Source organism: Dipodomys merriami, unplaced genomic scaffold, assembly GCF_024711535.1.
Source record: "Dipodomys merriami isolate MVZ:Mamm:240054 unplaced genomic scaffold, mDipMer1.0.p SCAF_139, whole genome shotgun sequence".
Classification (NCBI taxonomy): domain Eukaryota; kingdom Metazoa; phylum Chordata; class Mammalia; order Rodentia; family Heteromyidae; genus Dipodomys; species Dipodomys merriami.
This window is the reverse complement of record NW_027202704.1, coordinates 2,046,628-2,060,399: the sequence shown is the minus strand read 5'-3', so window position 1 is coordinate 2,060,399 and position 13,772 is coordinate 2,046,628. Positions and strand designations below refer to the sequence as shown.

The window sequence follows — 13,772 nt, the reverse complement described above, 5'->3', positions numbered from 1 at the left end:
ATACAGAGAAACACAAGAGACAGACAGACACACAGAGAGGCAGATGAACAGGGACAGACACAGACAGAGAGAGAAAAATAGACAGACAGACACAGACAGACAGACAGAGAGATACAGACAAATATAGAGACAGACAGAGACACACAGAGAGATACAGACAGATAAATATAGAGACAGACAGACAGAGACAGAGAGAGAGACAGACAGACACAGAGACAGAGAGAGAGAGATGAACAGAGACAGACATGGACAGAGAGACAGATACAGAGACAGACAGACACAGATAGACAGAGACAAACAGATACAGAGACAGACGGACACAGAGAATGACAGATGGACAGACAGAGACAGAGACAAACAGACAGAGAGAGACAGATGAACACAGACAGACAGACTCACAGACATAGACAGACAGATGGACACAGAGAGACAGAGACAAATACAGAGAAACACAAGAGACAGACAGACACACAGAGAGGTAGATGAACACGGACAGACACACAGACAGAAACAGAAAAATAGACACAGAGTGATAGGCAGAGAGATACAGACAGACAGACACAGAGAGACAGATGAACAGAGACAGACGAACAGAGACAGACATGGACATAGAGATAGACAAAGAGACAAATAGAGACCGAGAGACACACAGACAGGGACAGACAGACAGACAAAGAGACAGAGACAAATATATAGAGAGAAACACAGAGAGACAGATGAACAGAGACAGTCAGACACAGAGAAAGACAGACACACAGATAGAGAAAGACAGAGACAGACAAACACACAGATACAGGGACAGACAGACAGAGACACAGACACAAACACAAAAAAATGGAGTCAGAGACAGACAGACAGACCCAGAAAGAGACAGAGAGACAGACAGACAGACACAGACAGAGACAGACAAATGGACAGAGAGACAGACAGACACAGACAGATAACCAGAGACAGACAGACACAGACAAAGACACAAATGGACATAGAGACAGAAAGACAGACACAGAGATAAACAGACCGACGGAGAAACAGACAGACAGAAAATGACAAAGAGAAATAGAGACAGACAGAAATAGAGATAGACAGACAGACAGACAGACACAGAGAGACAGATGAACAGAGACAGACAGACAGACAGACAGACAGACAGACAGACAGACAGAGAAATAGACAGAGAAACAGACAGACAGATGGACAGACAAATGGACAGACAGAGGCAGACAGAGAGACAGACAAATGGACAGACACAGAGAGACACAGAGTCAGACAGGGACAGACAGACGTACAGACAGAACCATACAGACAGAGAAACGGTAAAAGAGAAAAAAGGAGTCAGAGACAGACAGACGGATGGACAGACAGACAGAGACAAATACAGAGTGAGACATAGACAGAGAGACAAACGGACAGAGACAGATAGAGATTGAGACACACAGAGAGACAGATGAAGACAGACAGACACACAGAGAGACCGACAGACGAACAGACAGAGACAGACACAGAAAAATACAGAGAAACACAGAGACAGACAGACAGACACACAGAGACAGATGAACAGACACAAACAGAAACAGACAGAAAAATGGAGTCAGAGACAGACAGACAGACAGACAGAGACAGAAAGAGACAGAGACAGACATAGCTAGCCAGACAGACAGATGAACAGAGGCAGAGACAGACAGACAGAGACAGACAGACAGATACAGAGACAGACACACAGAGACATAGAGACAAATAGACAGAGACAGAGTGACAGACAAACAGACTGCAAAACAGAAAGAGACACAGAGACAGACAGAGACAGAAATACAGAGACTCACAGAGACAGACAGAAAGACATAAGAAGGAAGGAAGGAGAGAAGGAGGGAAGGAAGGAAGGAAGGAGGGAAGAAGTGGAGGGAATGAAGGAAGGAGGGAAGGAAGGAAGGAGGGAAGGAGTGGAGGGAACAAAGGAAGGAAGGAAGGAAGGAGTGGAGGGAATGAAGGAAGGAAGGAGGGAAGGAATGAAGAAAGGAAGGAGGGAAGGAGGGAAGGAAGGAAGGAAGGAAGGAGGGAAGGAAGGAAGGAAGAGGAGGAAGGAAGGAAGGAAGAGGAGGAAGAGGAGGAGGTGGAGCAGCAGCAGCCACAGTGGGAGGAGGAGGCGCAGGCTTTTCCCACATCTTGGTCTCATTTCCTGCTAATTCCTTCCAGATGTTTCCAGCTTCCTCCAGGCCATGATTCATGCGGGGCCTGCAGGAGAAAAAAAGCCACAGCAGCAGAGGCTTCCAGTTTCCCTGCGCCCCTCCTCCCCCCACCCAGCTGCTGTTCCACGTTGCACACAGGAAGGACTCATCCATCACCACCCAGCATGGGTGCTGTGGGCCCCGAGCTCGGTGCTTCTCCTAGGCCCTGGGTTGGACCAGGGAGGAAGGAAGGAAGGAAGGAAGGAAGGAAGGAAGGAAGGAAGGAAGGAAGGAGGGAAGGAAGGAGGGAAGGATTGGAGGGAAGGAAGGAAGGAGGGAAGGAGGAAAGGAAAGAAGGAGGGAAGGAGGGAAGGAGGGAAGGAAGGAGGGAAGGAAGGAAGGAAGGAGGGAAGGAGGGAAGGAAGGAAGGAAAGAAGGAAGGAGGGGAGGGAAGGAAGGAAGGAAGGAAGGAAGGAAGGAAGGAAGGAAGGAAGGAAGGAGGACAGGAGAGAAGGAAGGAGGGAAGGAAGGAAGGAAGGAAGGAGAGGAGGAGGGAAGGATTGGAGACAAGGAAAGAAGGAAGAAGGGAAGGATTGGACACAGGAAAGGAAGGAGGAAAGGAAGGAAGGAAGGAAGGAAAGAATGAAGGAAGGAAGGAAGGAAGGAAGGAAGAAGGGAAAGAGGGAATGATTGGAGAGAAGGAAGGAGGAAAGGAAGGAAGGAGGGAAGGAGGGAAGGATTAGAATGAAGGAAGGAGGGAAGGAAGGATGGAGGGAAGGAAGGAAGGAGGGAAGGAAGGAAGGATTGGAGGGAAGGAAGAAGGAAGGAAGAAAGGAAGGAAGGAAGGAGTGAAGGAAGGAAGGAAGGAGGGAGGGAGGGAGGGAAGGAAGGAAGAAAGGATAGAGGGAAGGAAGGAAGGATTGGAAGGAAGGAAGGAGGGAAGGATTGGAGGGAAGGAAGGAGGAAGGAAGGAAGGAAGGAGTGAAGGAAGGAAGGATTGGAGGGAAGGAAGGAGGAAGGAAGGAAGGAGGGAAGGAAGGAAGGAAGAAGGGAAGGAAGGAGGAAGGAAGGAGGAAGGAAGGAAGGAAGGAGGGAAGGAAGGAAGAAAGGATGGAGGGAAGGAAGGATTGGAAGGAGGGAAGGAAGGAGGGAATTCATTCATTCATTATTCATTTCCTCCATTCCCCCTCCCCCTCCCCCCTTCCAGGAAGTTTTGGGCGGATTTCCAGGCGTTGAGAAGAGGAAGCCATTGGCTGGGTTCTGGTTGAGTCTGACACACACACAGGAAATCCATCAGCAATTTGTTCCAGAAGCTTCTAGAAGCTTGGTTGGGGCGGGGGGGGGGGGGAAGGGAAAGACAAACCATGCACATGAGGTAATCATCATAATAAATCAACAACAACAACAACAAGAACAAGAATAGTCAAGGGACCCTGGACCAGTCACCGCAAAGGATCATGGGAAGGGGTGATGTCATCATCCATCCTCAACTTCTCCCATGGAGGAGAATCCCAAGGGATGAACGTAACTGGGTCCCAGATGTTGGAGAGAATGGGGGGGGGGGGAGGAAATAGAAACCAGCCCCAGCCCTGGCTTCTTTCTAGAACCTTCCATGGGTTGTCCTGGAAGCGTCTCAAGTCCTTAGATCAAACAGATCCCCTGGGAAAACCTATCATCAATAGACCATGAGAGGATAAGTATCAATACCAACACCAATACCAATATCATCAATACCCTCCTTCCCTCCCCCCCTCCCCCCAAAATTATTCCTGGGCCAAGGAAGGGGGGTGGGAGGGTTGGGGTGTGTCTGGGTGGAGGGAACGCCTGCCTGGGGAATGTGCTGAGTTATTCTGAAACCTGGAGCTTTCTGGGACCTTCTGGAACCTTGGGGGAACTTTCTGGAACTTTCTGGATGGATGGATGGTGGATGGATGGGTGGATGGATGGGTGGGTGGATGGATGGATGGGTGGATGGGTGGATGGATGGATGGGTGGATGAGTGGATGGATGGGTGGATGGATGGATAGGTGGATGGGTGGCTGGATGGGTGGTTGGATGAGTGGATGGGTGGATGGGTGGATGGATGGATGAGTGGATGGATGGATGGGTGGGTGGATGGATGGAGGATCGATGGGTGGATGGATGGGTGGGTGGATGGATGGATGGGTGGATGGATGGAGGATGGATGGGTGGATGGATGGATGGGTGGATGGATAGGTGGATGGATAGATAGGTGGGTGGATGGATGAGTGGTTGGATGGATGGGTGGATGGATGGATGGATGGGCGGCCCCCATCATTGCTGGTCCGCTCACCTGCAGGAAGGCCAGTGCGCACACGATCTTGGCGGGCGCGCAGGTAGCTGAGGAGTTCGCCACCAGGCACGTAGTCCATCATCCTGTACATCCAGCGGTCATCGCGCCACGTGGAGAACCTGGGATGGGGTCAGGGGGTGGGAAAGGACACACACGTGAGGTGCTAGGTGCTTGCTGATTATCCAGAGTCCCTGTGGGGAAGTGCTGGGTGCTTGGTACCTGTCCTGAGTTAGTAATAGGCAGGTGCTGGGTGCTTGGTACCTGACTCATGTAAACAGTAGGGAGGTGCTGGGTGTGAAGTCCCGTTCCTGGGTCACCATGGGGAGGTGCTGGGTGCTTAGTTCCTATCCTCGGTCTCCATGGAGAGGTGCTCAATGCTTAGGTTCAGTCCTTGTTCCCCAGGTGGTGGTGCTGGGTGCTTAGTTCCAGTTCTGGGTTACTCTGAGGAGGTGCTGGTTGCTTAGTCCCTGTCCTGGGTCATCATGGGATGGTGCTAGGTTCTCAGTACCTCCCCTGGGTCACCATGGGGAGGTGCTGGGTGCTTAGTCCCAGCCCTGCGTCATCATAGGATGGTGCTGGGTGCTTAGTCCTGGTCCTGGGTTACTCTGAGGAGGTGCTGGTTGCTTAGTCCCAGCCCTGGGTCGTCATGGGATGGTGCTGGGTGCTTGGGAATCATCCTAGGTCACTATGATGAGGTGTTGGGTGCTTAGTCCCAGCCCTGGGTTACTATGGGGTGGTTCTGGGTGCTTGGGGATCATCCTGGGGAGGTGCTGGGTGCTTAGTTCCTGTCTTGGGTCATTATGGGATGGTGCTGGGTGCTTGGGGGACATTGTGAGTCACTATGGGAAGGTGCTGGGTGCTTAGTCCCCACTCTGGGTCACCATGGGGACGTGCTGGGTGCTTAGTCCTGGCCCCGGGTCACCCTGGGATAGTGCTAGGTGCTTAGTCCCAGCCCTGGGTCATCATGGGATAGTGCTGGGTGCTTAGTCCTGGCCCTGGGTCACCATGGGGAGGTGATGGGTGCTTAGTCCTGGTCCTGGGTCACCATGGGGAAGTGCTGGGTACTTACTCCTGGATCTGGGGAACCATAGGGAGGTGCTAGGTGCTCAGTCCCCATCCTGAGTCACTATGGAGAGGTGCTGGGTGCTCAGTCCCCAACCTGAGTCATTATGGGGAGGTGCTGGGTGCTTAGTCCCCACTTTGGGTCACCATGGGGAGGTGCTGGTTGCTCAGTCCCTGGGTCATCATGGGGAGGTGCTGGGTGCTCAGTCCCTCCCCTGGTTCATCATGGGGAGGTGCTGGGTACTTAGTCCTGGCCCTGGGTCACCATGGGGAGGTGCTGGGTGCTTAGACCTGGCCCTGTGTCACCATGGGGAGTTGCTGGGTGCTTAGTCCCCATCCTGGGTTACCATGGGGAGGTGCTGGGTGCTTAGTCCTGGCCCTAGGTCACCATGGGGAGGTGCTGGGTGCTTAGTCTTGGTCCTGGGTCACCATGGGCAGGTACTGGGGGCTTATTCCCCATCCTGGGTCACCATGGGGAGGTGCTGGGTGCTCAGTCCCCATTCTGGGTCACCATGGGGAGGTGCTGGGTGCTTACTGCTGGATCTGGGGCACCTTAGGGAGGTGCTGGGTGCTCAGTCCCCATCCTGAGTCACTATGGGGAGGTGCTGGGTGCTGAGTCCCCACTTTGGGTCACCATGGGGAGGTACTGGGTGCTCAGTCCCTGCCCTGGGTCACCATGGAGAAGTGCTGGGTGCTCAGTCCCTGAGTCACCATGGGGAGGTGGTGGGTGCTAAGTCCCTGCCTTGGGTCACCATGGGGAGGTGCTGGGTGCTCAGTCCCCAAAGCCAGGGCACCCAACGGCCTGGTTCCTGCCAGGCCACGCCCCCCAGGCCAGCCATCCAATGGCAGCACGCCCAGGCCACGCCCTCAAAGCCAGACTACACAATAGCATCACTGTTGCCAGGCCACGCCCCCCCAGGACCAGCCGCCCAATGGCCTTACTTCCAAGCCATACCCCCAAAGCCAGGACCCTCAATAGCCTAGTTCCTGCCAGGCCATGCCCCCTAGGCCCAGCGGCCCAATGGCCTTACTTCCAAGCCCAGCCGACCAATGGCATTACGTCCAGCCGCCCAATGGTGTCTTTCCAGGCCACGCCCCCAAACCCCAGCGGCCCAATGGCCTCTGTTCCAGGCCACGCCCCCCACTGACTCTCCTGTCAGCTCCACGCCCTTCAGGCCACGCCCACCGCGACGCCACGCCCATCAGAAAGCCACGCCCTCCCGCGTCCCCGCCTCTTAAAGGAGCCTCGTCCCGGAGGCCTCCACGCACCGACGGTGACCCGGGGGCCGCCCGGGTCGGCGTCCTCGGAGGTCCTGCGCGCTTCCGCTTCCGCTTCCGGATCCAGACGGCCTAGTGGTGGCCATGGCGGCGGCGGCGGCGACGCTCCGCGGCCCCGCTACGGCTGCATTTCCGGGCGCGGCCGCCGGCGCCGTCGCATCGATGTCATCAGCCGGCGCCAAGACGCGGGCACGCATGCGCGCGCTCTCGGCGGAGCGCCACTGCGCATGCACATAGGGTTAGCGGGGGAGGGGCCGAACGCTCCCAGCGGAGAGCCATGGCGCATGCGCAGAGGGTTCTTCAGCGGGGACAGGCTGAGCCGGCCTGGCGGAGCGCCATTGCGCTTGCGCACAGGGTTAGGCAGCTGGGAGGGGCTGAGCCAGCCTGCGCCAATGCGCATGCGCACAGGGTTCGTCAGCAGGGAGGGGCCTAGCGCTCCCGGCGGAGCGCCGCTGTGCATGCGTGTCCCTTGGCTGCTTGTTCCCACTGCCCTCCTGCGTGTGGACCCACGGCGCATGGGCACAGGTTGAATCGGCCGGGCGGCGCAGAGCGGACCCTGGAGGGTCGAGTTGCGCATGCGCACAGCGTGAGTCCGCCGGGAGGTGCCTAGGGGACCCCGGAGGATCGAGGTTCCGTCCGCATTGCGCATGCGCACTGGTTGAGTCGTCCGGCACCGTCCGGGCCAAGAGTGTGGTGCGTGCATGCGTGGGATTCCCTTGGTTGGTCTGGTTGGTACTGCGCATGCGTGCCACCTGGCGGGGAGGTCCTCCGCGCTGCACCGCGCATGCATGAGCCACCACGCCCCGTCCCTCCCCCCCCGCCCCCCCCCGCCGAGCAGGAACACGCATGCGTGTGCTCCCGGGCTCTGCGAGGTACGGATCTGCGCATGCGCGGGATTGGGCTGCGCTGCCCTGCAACGCGCATGCGCGGTTCCCAGAGACAGACAGACAGACAGACACAGGGACAGTGAAACAGAGTCAGACAGACACTGGGACAGAGACAGACACACAGATGGACACAGAGAGACACAGACAGATAGATGGACACAGACAGACACAGAGAAGACAGAGACATGGGCAGGCATAGACAGACAGACACAGAATGACAGACAGAGAGACAGACAGACAGAGGCAGAGCCAGACAGACAGGGAATGACAGAGAGAGACAGACACAGGCCGACAGACAGAGACGGACAGACATAGAACAAGACAGACAGACACTGGGAAAAAGACAGACAGAGACAGACACACAGATGGACACAGAGAGAGACACAGACAGATGGACAGACAGACATAGGCAGAGACAGACACAGACATGGAGAAAGACAGACAGACACAGAGAATGACAGACAGACACGAAAGACAGACAGAGAATGACAGAGAGACACAGACAGACAGACACAGACAGACAGATACTGACACAGGCAGACAAAGAAAGACAGAACGAGACCCAGACAGACACAGGAGACAGAGACAGAGAGACAAAGAGGCAGACACAGAAGTCAGAAGTAGACTGATCACAGACAGACAGACCGAGACAGACAAAGACAGAATGAGACAGAGACAGACAGTGAGACAGACATGGACAGGCAGACCAACAGGCAGACACAGACGAGACAGACAGACAGAAAGACAGAGACAGAAGTAGACTGACAGACACAGACAGACAGACAAAGAAAGAGAGAACGAGACACAGACAGACTGACAGAGGAGACAGACAGAGACAGAGAGACAAAGGCAGACAGACACAGACATGGACAGGTAGAGACACGCAGACCAACAGACAGACTGACAGAGGAGACAGACAAAGACAGAGACAGACAGAAGAAGACAGAGACAGACAGACAGACAGAGACAGAGACAGAGCTTGACCTACTCCATTGAGGTCAGGACTTGGTTCCAAGTCACTCAAGTGTGAAAATGTTAATCCCACCCATATTTAATCAACATCCATCCACCCATCCATCCTCCATCCATCCATCCACCCACCCATCCACCTATCCATCCACCCATCTATTCACCCATCCATCCATCCATCCATCCACCCATCCACCCTCTGATCCACCCATCCATCCATCCACCTATCCGTCCACCTATCCATCCATCCACCCATCCATCTATCCACCCATCCATCCACCCACCCACCCATCCATCCATCCACCCATCTACCCATCTATCCACCCATCCATCCATCCACCCATCCACCCATCTATCCACCCACCCATCCATCCACCCATCCACCCATCTATCCACCCATCCATCCATCCACCCATCCATCCATCCACCCTCCCATCCATCCACTCATCCAACCACCCACCCATCCATCCATCCATCCACCCATCCATCCATCCTCCATTGAGATGAACACTTGGGTCCAAGTCACTCAACTGTGCAAATGTTAATCCCTTCCATATTCCATCAACAGCAGGACGTGGGTCCAACTCATTCAAGTGTGCAAATGTTAATCCCTTCCCTCCTTCCTCCATGGAGAGGAGTTGGGTCCGTCACTCAATTGTGCAAATGTTAATCCCTTCCGTCTGTCCTCCATCCAGATGAGGACTTGGGTCCAACTCACTGAAGTGTGCAAACGTTAATCCCACCCATATTGTATCAGGACTTGGGTCCAAGTCACTGAAGTGTGTAAATGTTAATCCCATCCATATTCAATCAACATCCATCCACCCACCCATCCATCCACCCATCCACCCACCCATCCCCCATCCATCCATCCACCCTTCTATCCACCCATCTATCCACCCATCCACCCATCCGTCTATCTGTCTGTCTGTCCATCTATGCATCCATCCCTCTGTCTATCCAGGCGTCTGTCTATCTACTCTGTCTGTCTGTCCATTCATGGATCCATCCATCCATCTGTCTATCCACATGTCTGTCTGTCTATCTATCTACTATATCTATCCACCTATCTGTCTGTCTGTGTGTCTATCTATACATCTCTCTGTCTGTCCAACCATCCATCCATCTATCCATCTATTCATGTATCTTATCTGTGTATCTATCTATCATCTATCCATCCGTCTGTCTATCTATCCACCTACCAGCCTGTCTGTCCATCCTTCTGTCCATCTGTCTATCCATCCATCTGTCCATCTGTCAGTCTGTCTGTCCATCCATCCATCTATCCATCTATTATCCATCTATCCATCTGTCTGTCTGTCCATCCATCCACCCATTTGTCTATCCATCTATCCATCTGTCAGTCTGTCTGTCTATCCATCTATCTGTCTGTCCATCCATCTGCCCATCTGTCTATCCATCTATCCATCTGTCAGTCTGTCCATCCATCTTATCTATCCATCTTTCAGTCTGTCTGTCCATCCATCCATCCATCTATCTAGGTATCAGTCTGTCTGTCTGTCCATCGATCCATCCATCTAGCTAGCTATCAGTCTGTCTGTCTGTCCATCCATCCACCCATCTGTCTATCCGTCTATCCATGTATCAGTCTGTCTGTCTGTCCATCCTTCCGCCCATCTGTCCATCCATCTCTCAGTCTGTCTGTCTGTCCATCCATCCGCCCATCTGTCTATCCATCCATCTATCCATCTGTCAGTCTGTCTGTCTGGGTGAAGAACTCTGAAAAGGGACAAACTTTCTAGAACCATCTCCTTTCCCCAGGCCGTTGTGTGTGTGTGTGTGTGTGTGTGTGTGTGTGTGTGTGTGTGTGTGTGTGTGTGTGTGTGTGTGTGTCTGTCTGTCTGTCTGTCTGTCTGTCTGTCTGTCTGTCTGTGTGTACATCCTAGACTTCACCGGTCCATCTGCCATGACCGTTGGATTCAGAACCTTCTAGAACGCGGTGCCGTCTCCACCACCCTATCTAGGACTCGCTGCCCAGTGCTCGGGACAAGATGTCATCTGCTCATACACGTGTGTGCGTGCGTGTGCGTGCATGTGGCCCGGCCGGTCGCCCTGGGAAACGCCCTGGGTCACCATGATGATGATGATGATGATGCCCGGAGTTCACATCCTTCCTGGGTCACCATGATGATGATGATGATGATGATGATGATGATGATGATGATGATGATGATGATGATGATGATGGATGGATGGGTGGATGAATGGATGGATGGATGGATGGGTGGATGGATGGATGGATGGATGGTGGATGGATGGGTGGATGGATGAATTGATGGATGGATGGGTGGGTGGATGGGTGGATGGATGGGTTGATGGATGGGTCAATGGATGGATGGATAGATGGATGGATAGATGAGTGGATGGGTGGGTGGATGGATGGATGGATGAATGGATGGATGGGTGGATGGATGAATGGATGGATGGGTGGCTGGCTGGGTAGATGGATGGATGATGGGTGGGTGGGTGGATGGATGAGTAGATGGATGGATGGATGGATGGATGGATGGATAGATAGATGGATGGGTGGATGGATGGGTGGATGGGAAGATGGATGGATGGATGGGTGGATGGATGGATTTGTGGATTTCCCCCTTAGGCCACCAAAGACCTAAGTTCTTCTCCTCCTGTCTCTCTGTCTCCAGGTGCAGAGAAGTTGATCCTCCACATACAGAAGCACAGCATCCCCTTCGCCCTGGCCACCAGCTGAGGGACTGAGGCCTACCAGGCCAAGACCAGCACACACCGGGAGCTGTTTGGTGCCTTTCACCACGTGGTGCTGGGTGATGACCCCGAGGTCAAGGCCAGCAAGCCCGCCCCGGACATCTTCCTGGCCTGCGCCCGCAGGTTCTCCGGACATCTTCCTGGCCTGCACCCGCAGGTTCTCTCCTCATCCCCCCCCCCCCGTGAACCAGGTAAACCGAGGCCTCGGGCCTCGGGTCCACTGCATGGACCACACACAGAGAGACACACAGAAAGACAGACATGGACGGATACACAGATACACAGACCAGACAGACAGACAGACAGACACAGAAACACACAGATAGACGCAGAGACGGACACAGAGACACAGATAGACACATGGACAAACCAGACAGACATGCAGACAGACAGACAGGCAGATAGACACACAGACTGACAGGCAGACAAACCAGATAGAGACACAGACACAGAGACAGACTCATAGACAGACAGACAGACCACAGAGACACGGACAGACAGACACACTCCGATAGACAGACAGACACACTGACAGAGAGATAGACACACAGACACACAGACACAGAGACCAGACAGATAGACAGACAGACAGACACAAGAGACGGGACAGACACACAGATCACAGACCTACCAGACAGACCACAGAGACACAGACAGACAGACACACTGATAGACACACAGACAGACAGATAGACACAGACAGACGCACAGATACACAGACCACGCAGACAGACAGACAGACAGAGCACAGAGACACGGACAGACAGACACACACCAATAGACAGACAGAGAGATAGGCATACATACGCAGACAGACACACAGACAGACAGAATACAGAGACACACAAATAGGCATATAGACAGACAGACGGATACAGAGACAGACACACACAGATAGACAGACACAGAGACACTTGGCCAGACACAGACAGACACACATACAGAGACAGACAGACAGACATAAGAGTCCAGACAGACAGATACACAGAACAGACCAGACAGACCGACCACAGAGACACAGACAGACAGATATAGGGACAGACAGACACACAGAGACAGACAGAGAGACATAGACAGACACACAATCACACAGACGGATGGACGGATGGAGAGACGGATGGACAGACGGCCCCAGGGGAACAGGGAGGGAGACTCCTTGGCACAGTGCTCACCTGGCCCACACGAGGCCCTGGGTGGGGGAGGCCTCGAAATCACACACAGAACATGCCAGTAGGCACGCTGTGGCTCAAAGGTCATCTTCCCTCCTTCCTTCCCTCCTTCCTTCCCTCCTTCCTTCCTTCCTTCACTACTTCCTTCACTCCTTCCTTCCTTCCCTCCCTCCTTCTTTCCCTCCCTCCTTCCTTCCCTCCTACCTTCCCTCCCTCCTTCCTTCCTTCCCTCCCTCCTTCCTTCCCTCCTTCCTTCCTTCTCTCCTTCCTTCCCTCCTTCCTTCCATCCTTCTTTCCCTCCTTCCCTCTTTCTTTCCCTCCTTCCCTCCCTCCTTCCTTCTTTCCCTCCATCCTTCTTTCCTTCCCTCCTTCCTTCCTTCCTTCCCTCCTTCCTTCTTGTTCCTTCCCTCCATCCTTCATTTTCATCCTTCCTTCCTTCCCTCCTTCCTTCCTTCCCTCCTTCCCTCCTTCCTTCTTTCCTTCCTTCCTACCCCCTTCCTTCCCTCCAACACTGGGCACCCGGCCCACCCCCCGGCCGACCTCTCACTCCGCGTGTCTCTCTCGCCCTCTGACCCTGCAGTGCCTGGTGCTGGAGGACACGCCCCACAGCATGGCGGTCGCCCAGGCAGCGGGGATGCAGGTGGTCATGGTGCCCCGCGTCCAGCTCAACCCCGAACTCAACGGCCGGGGCCACCCTGCTGCTGCCCTCCTTGGGTGACATACAACCCGAGCTCTTAAGCCTGCCCGCCTTCAACTGACCTGCGGACGGACAGACAGACAGACAGAAGGACACTGGACACAAGGCCAAGACCTGACCCATCCCAGGGCCTCCCTGACCTCTGGAAATAAAGGGAATGAACACAGGAAGTGCCTCACTGAGTCACGAGTGGATGGATGGATGGATGGGTGGGTGGATGGATGGATGGATGGATGGATGGATGGATGGATGGGTGGATGGATGGATGGATGGATGGATGGGTAAATGCATGGGTGGATGGATGGGGATGGATGGGTGGATGGGTGGATGGGTGGATGGATGGGTGGATGGATGGATAGGTGGATGGATGGATGGATGGGTGGATGGGTGGGTGGATGGATGGATGGGTGGATGGATGGGTGGATGGGTGGACCGGTGGATGGGTGGACGGATGGATAGATGGATGGGTGGATGGGTGGGTGGATGGAT

The 13,772-nt window shown here is 54.2% G+C and overlaps 1 protein-coding gene and 1 long non-coding RNA gene across 3 annotated transcripts; one reads left to right on the top strand and one right to left on the bottom strand.

Moving 5' to 3' along the window:
• Positions 1-2,366: 2,366 nt before the first annotated feature.
• Positions 2,367-6,872, bottom strand: LOC138825636 (saposin-like protein 11). 2 transcript variants are annotated; one of them, XM_070020329.1, is made up of 4 exons: positions 6,808-6,872; positions 4,477-4,595; positions 3,770-3,831; positions 2,367-3,485 (listed from the first exon to the last, which is right to left on the bottom strand). In XM_070020329.1, exon 4 carries the CDS (start codon positions 3,318-3,320, stop codon positions 2,382-2,384), a length of 939 nt encoding a protein of 312 aa, XP_069876430.1. In that variant the 5' UTR covers positions 3,321-3,485; positions 3,770-3,831; positions 4,477-4,595; positions 6,808-6,872; the 3' UTR covers positions 2,367-2,381. The 2 variants fall into 2 exon arrangements, with proteins under 2 accessions (XP_069876430.1, XP_069876429.1); XM_070020328.1 differs by lacking the exon at positions 3,770-3,831.
• A 431-nt stretch (positions 6,873-7,303) lies between these two features.
• Positions 7,304-13,447, top strand: LOC138825635 (uncharacterized). Its single transcript, XR_011371448.1, has 3 exons — positions 7,304-7,402; positions 11,339-11,574; positions 13,167-13,447. It is a non-coding gene; the product is annotated as an uncharacterized lncRNA (long non-coding RNA).
• The last annotated feature ends 325 nt before the right edge of the window (positions 13,448-13,772 follow it).

Excerpts from the sequence above, each read along its gene's own strand:
- LOC138825636 (XM_070020329.1), bottom strand. The coding sequence starts at position 3,320 with ATGAATTCCCTCCTTCCTTCCCTCCTTCCAATCCTTCCTTCCCTCCAT.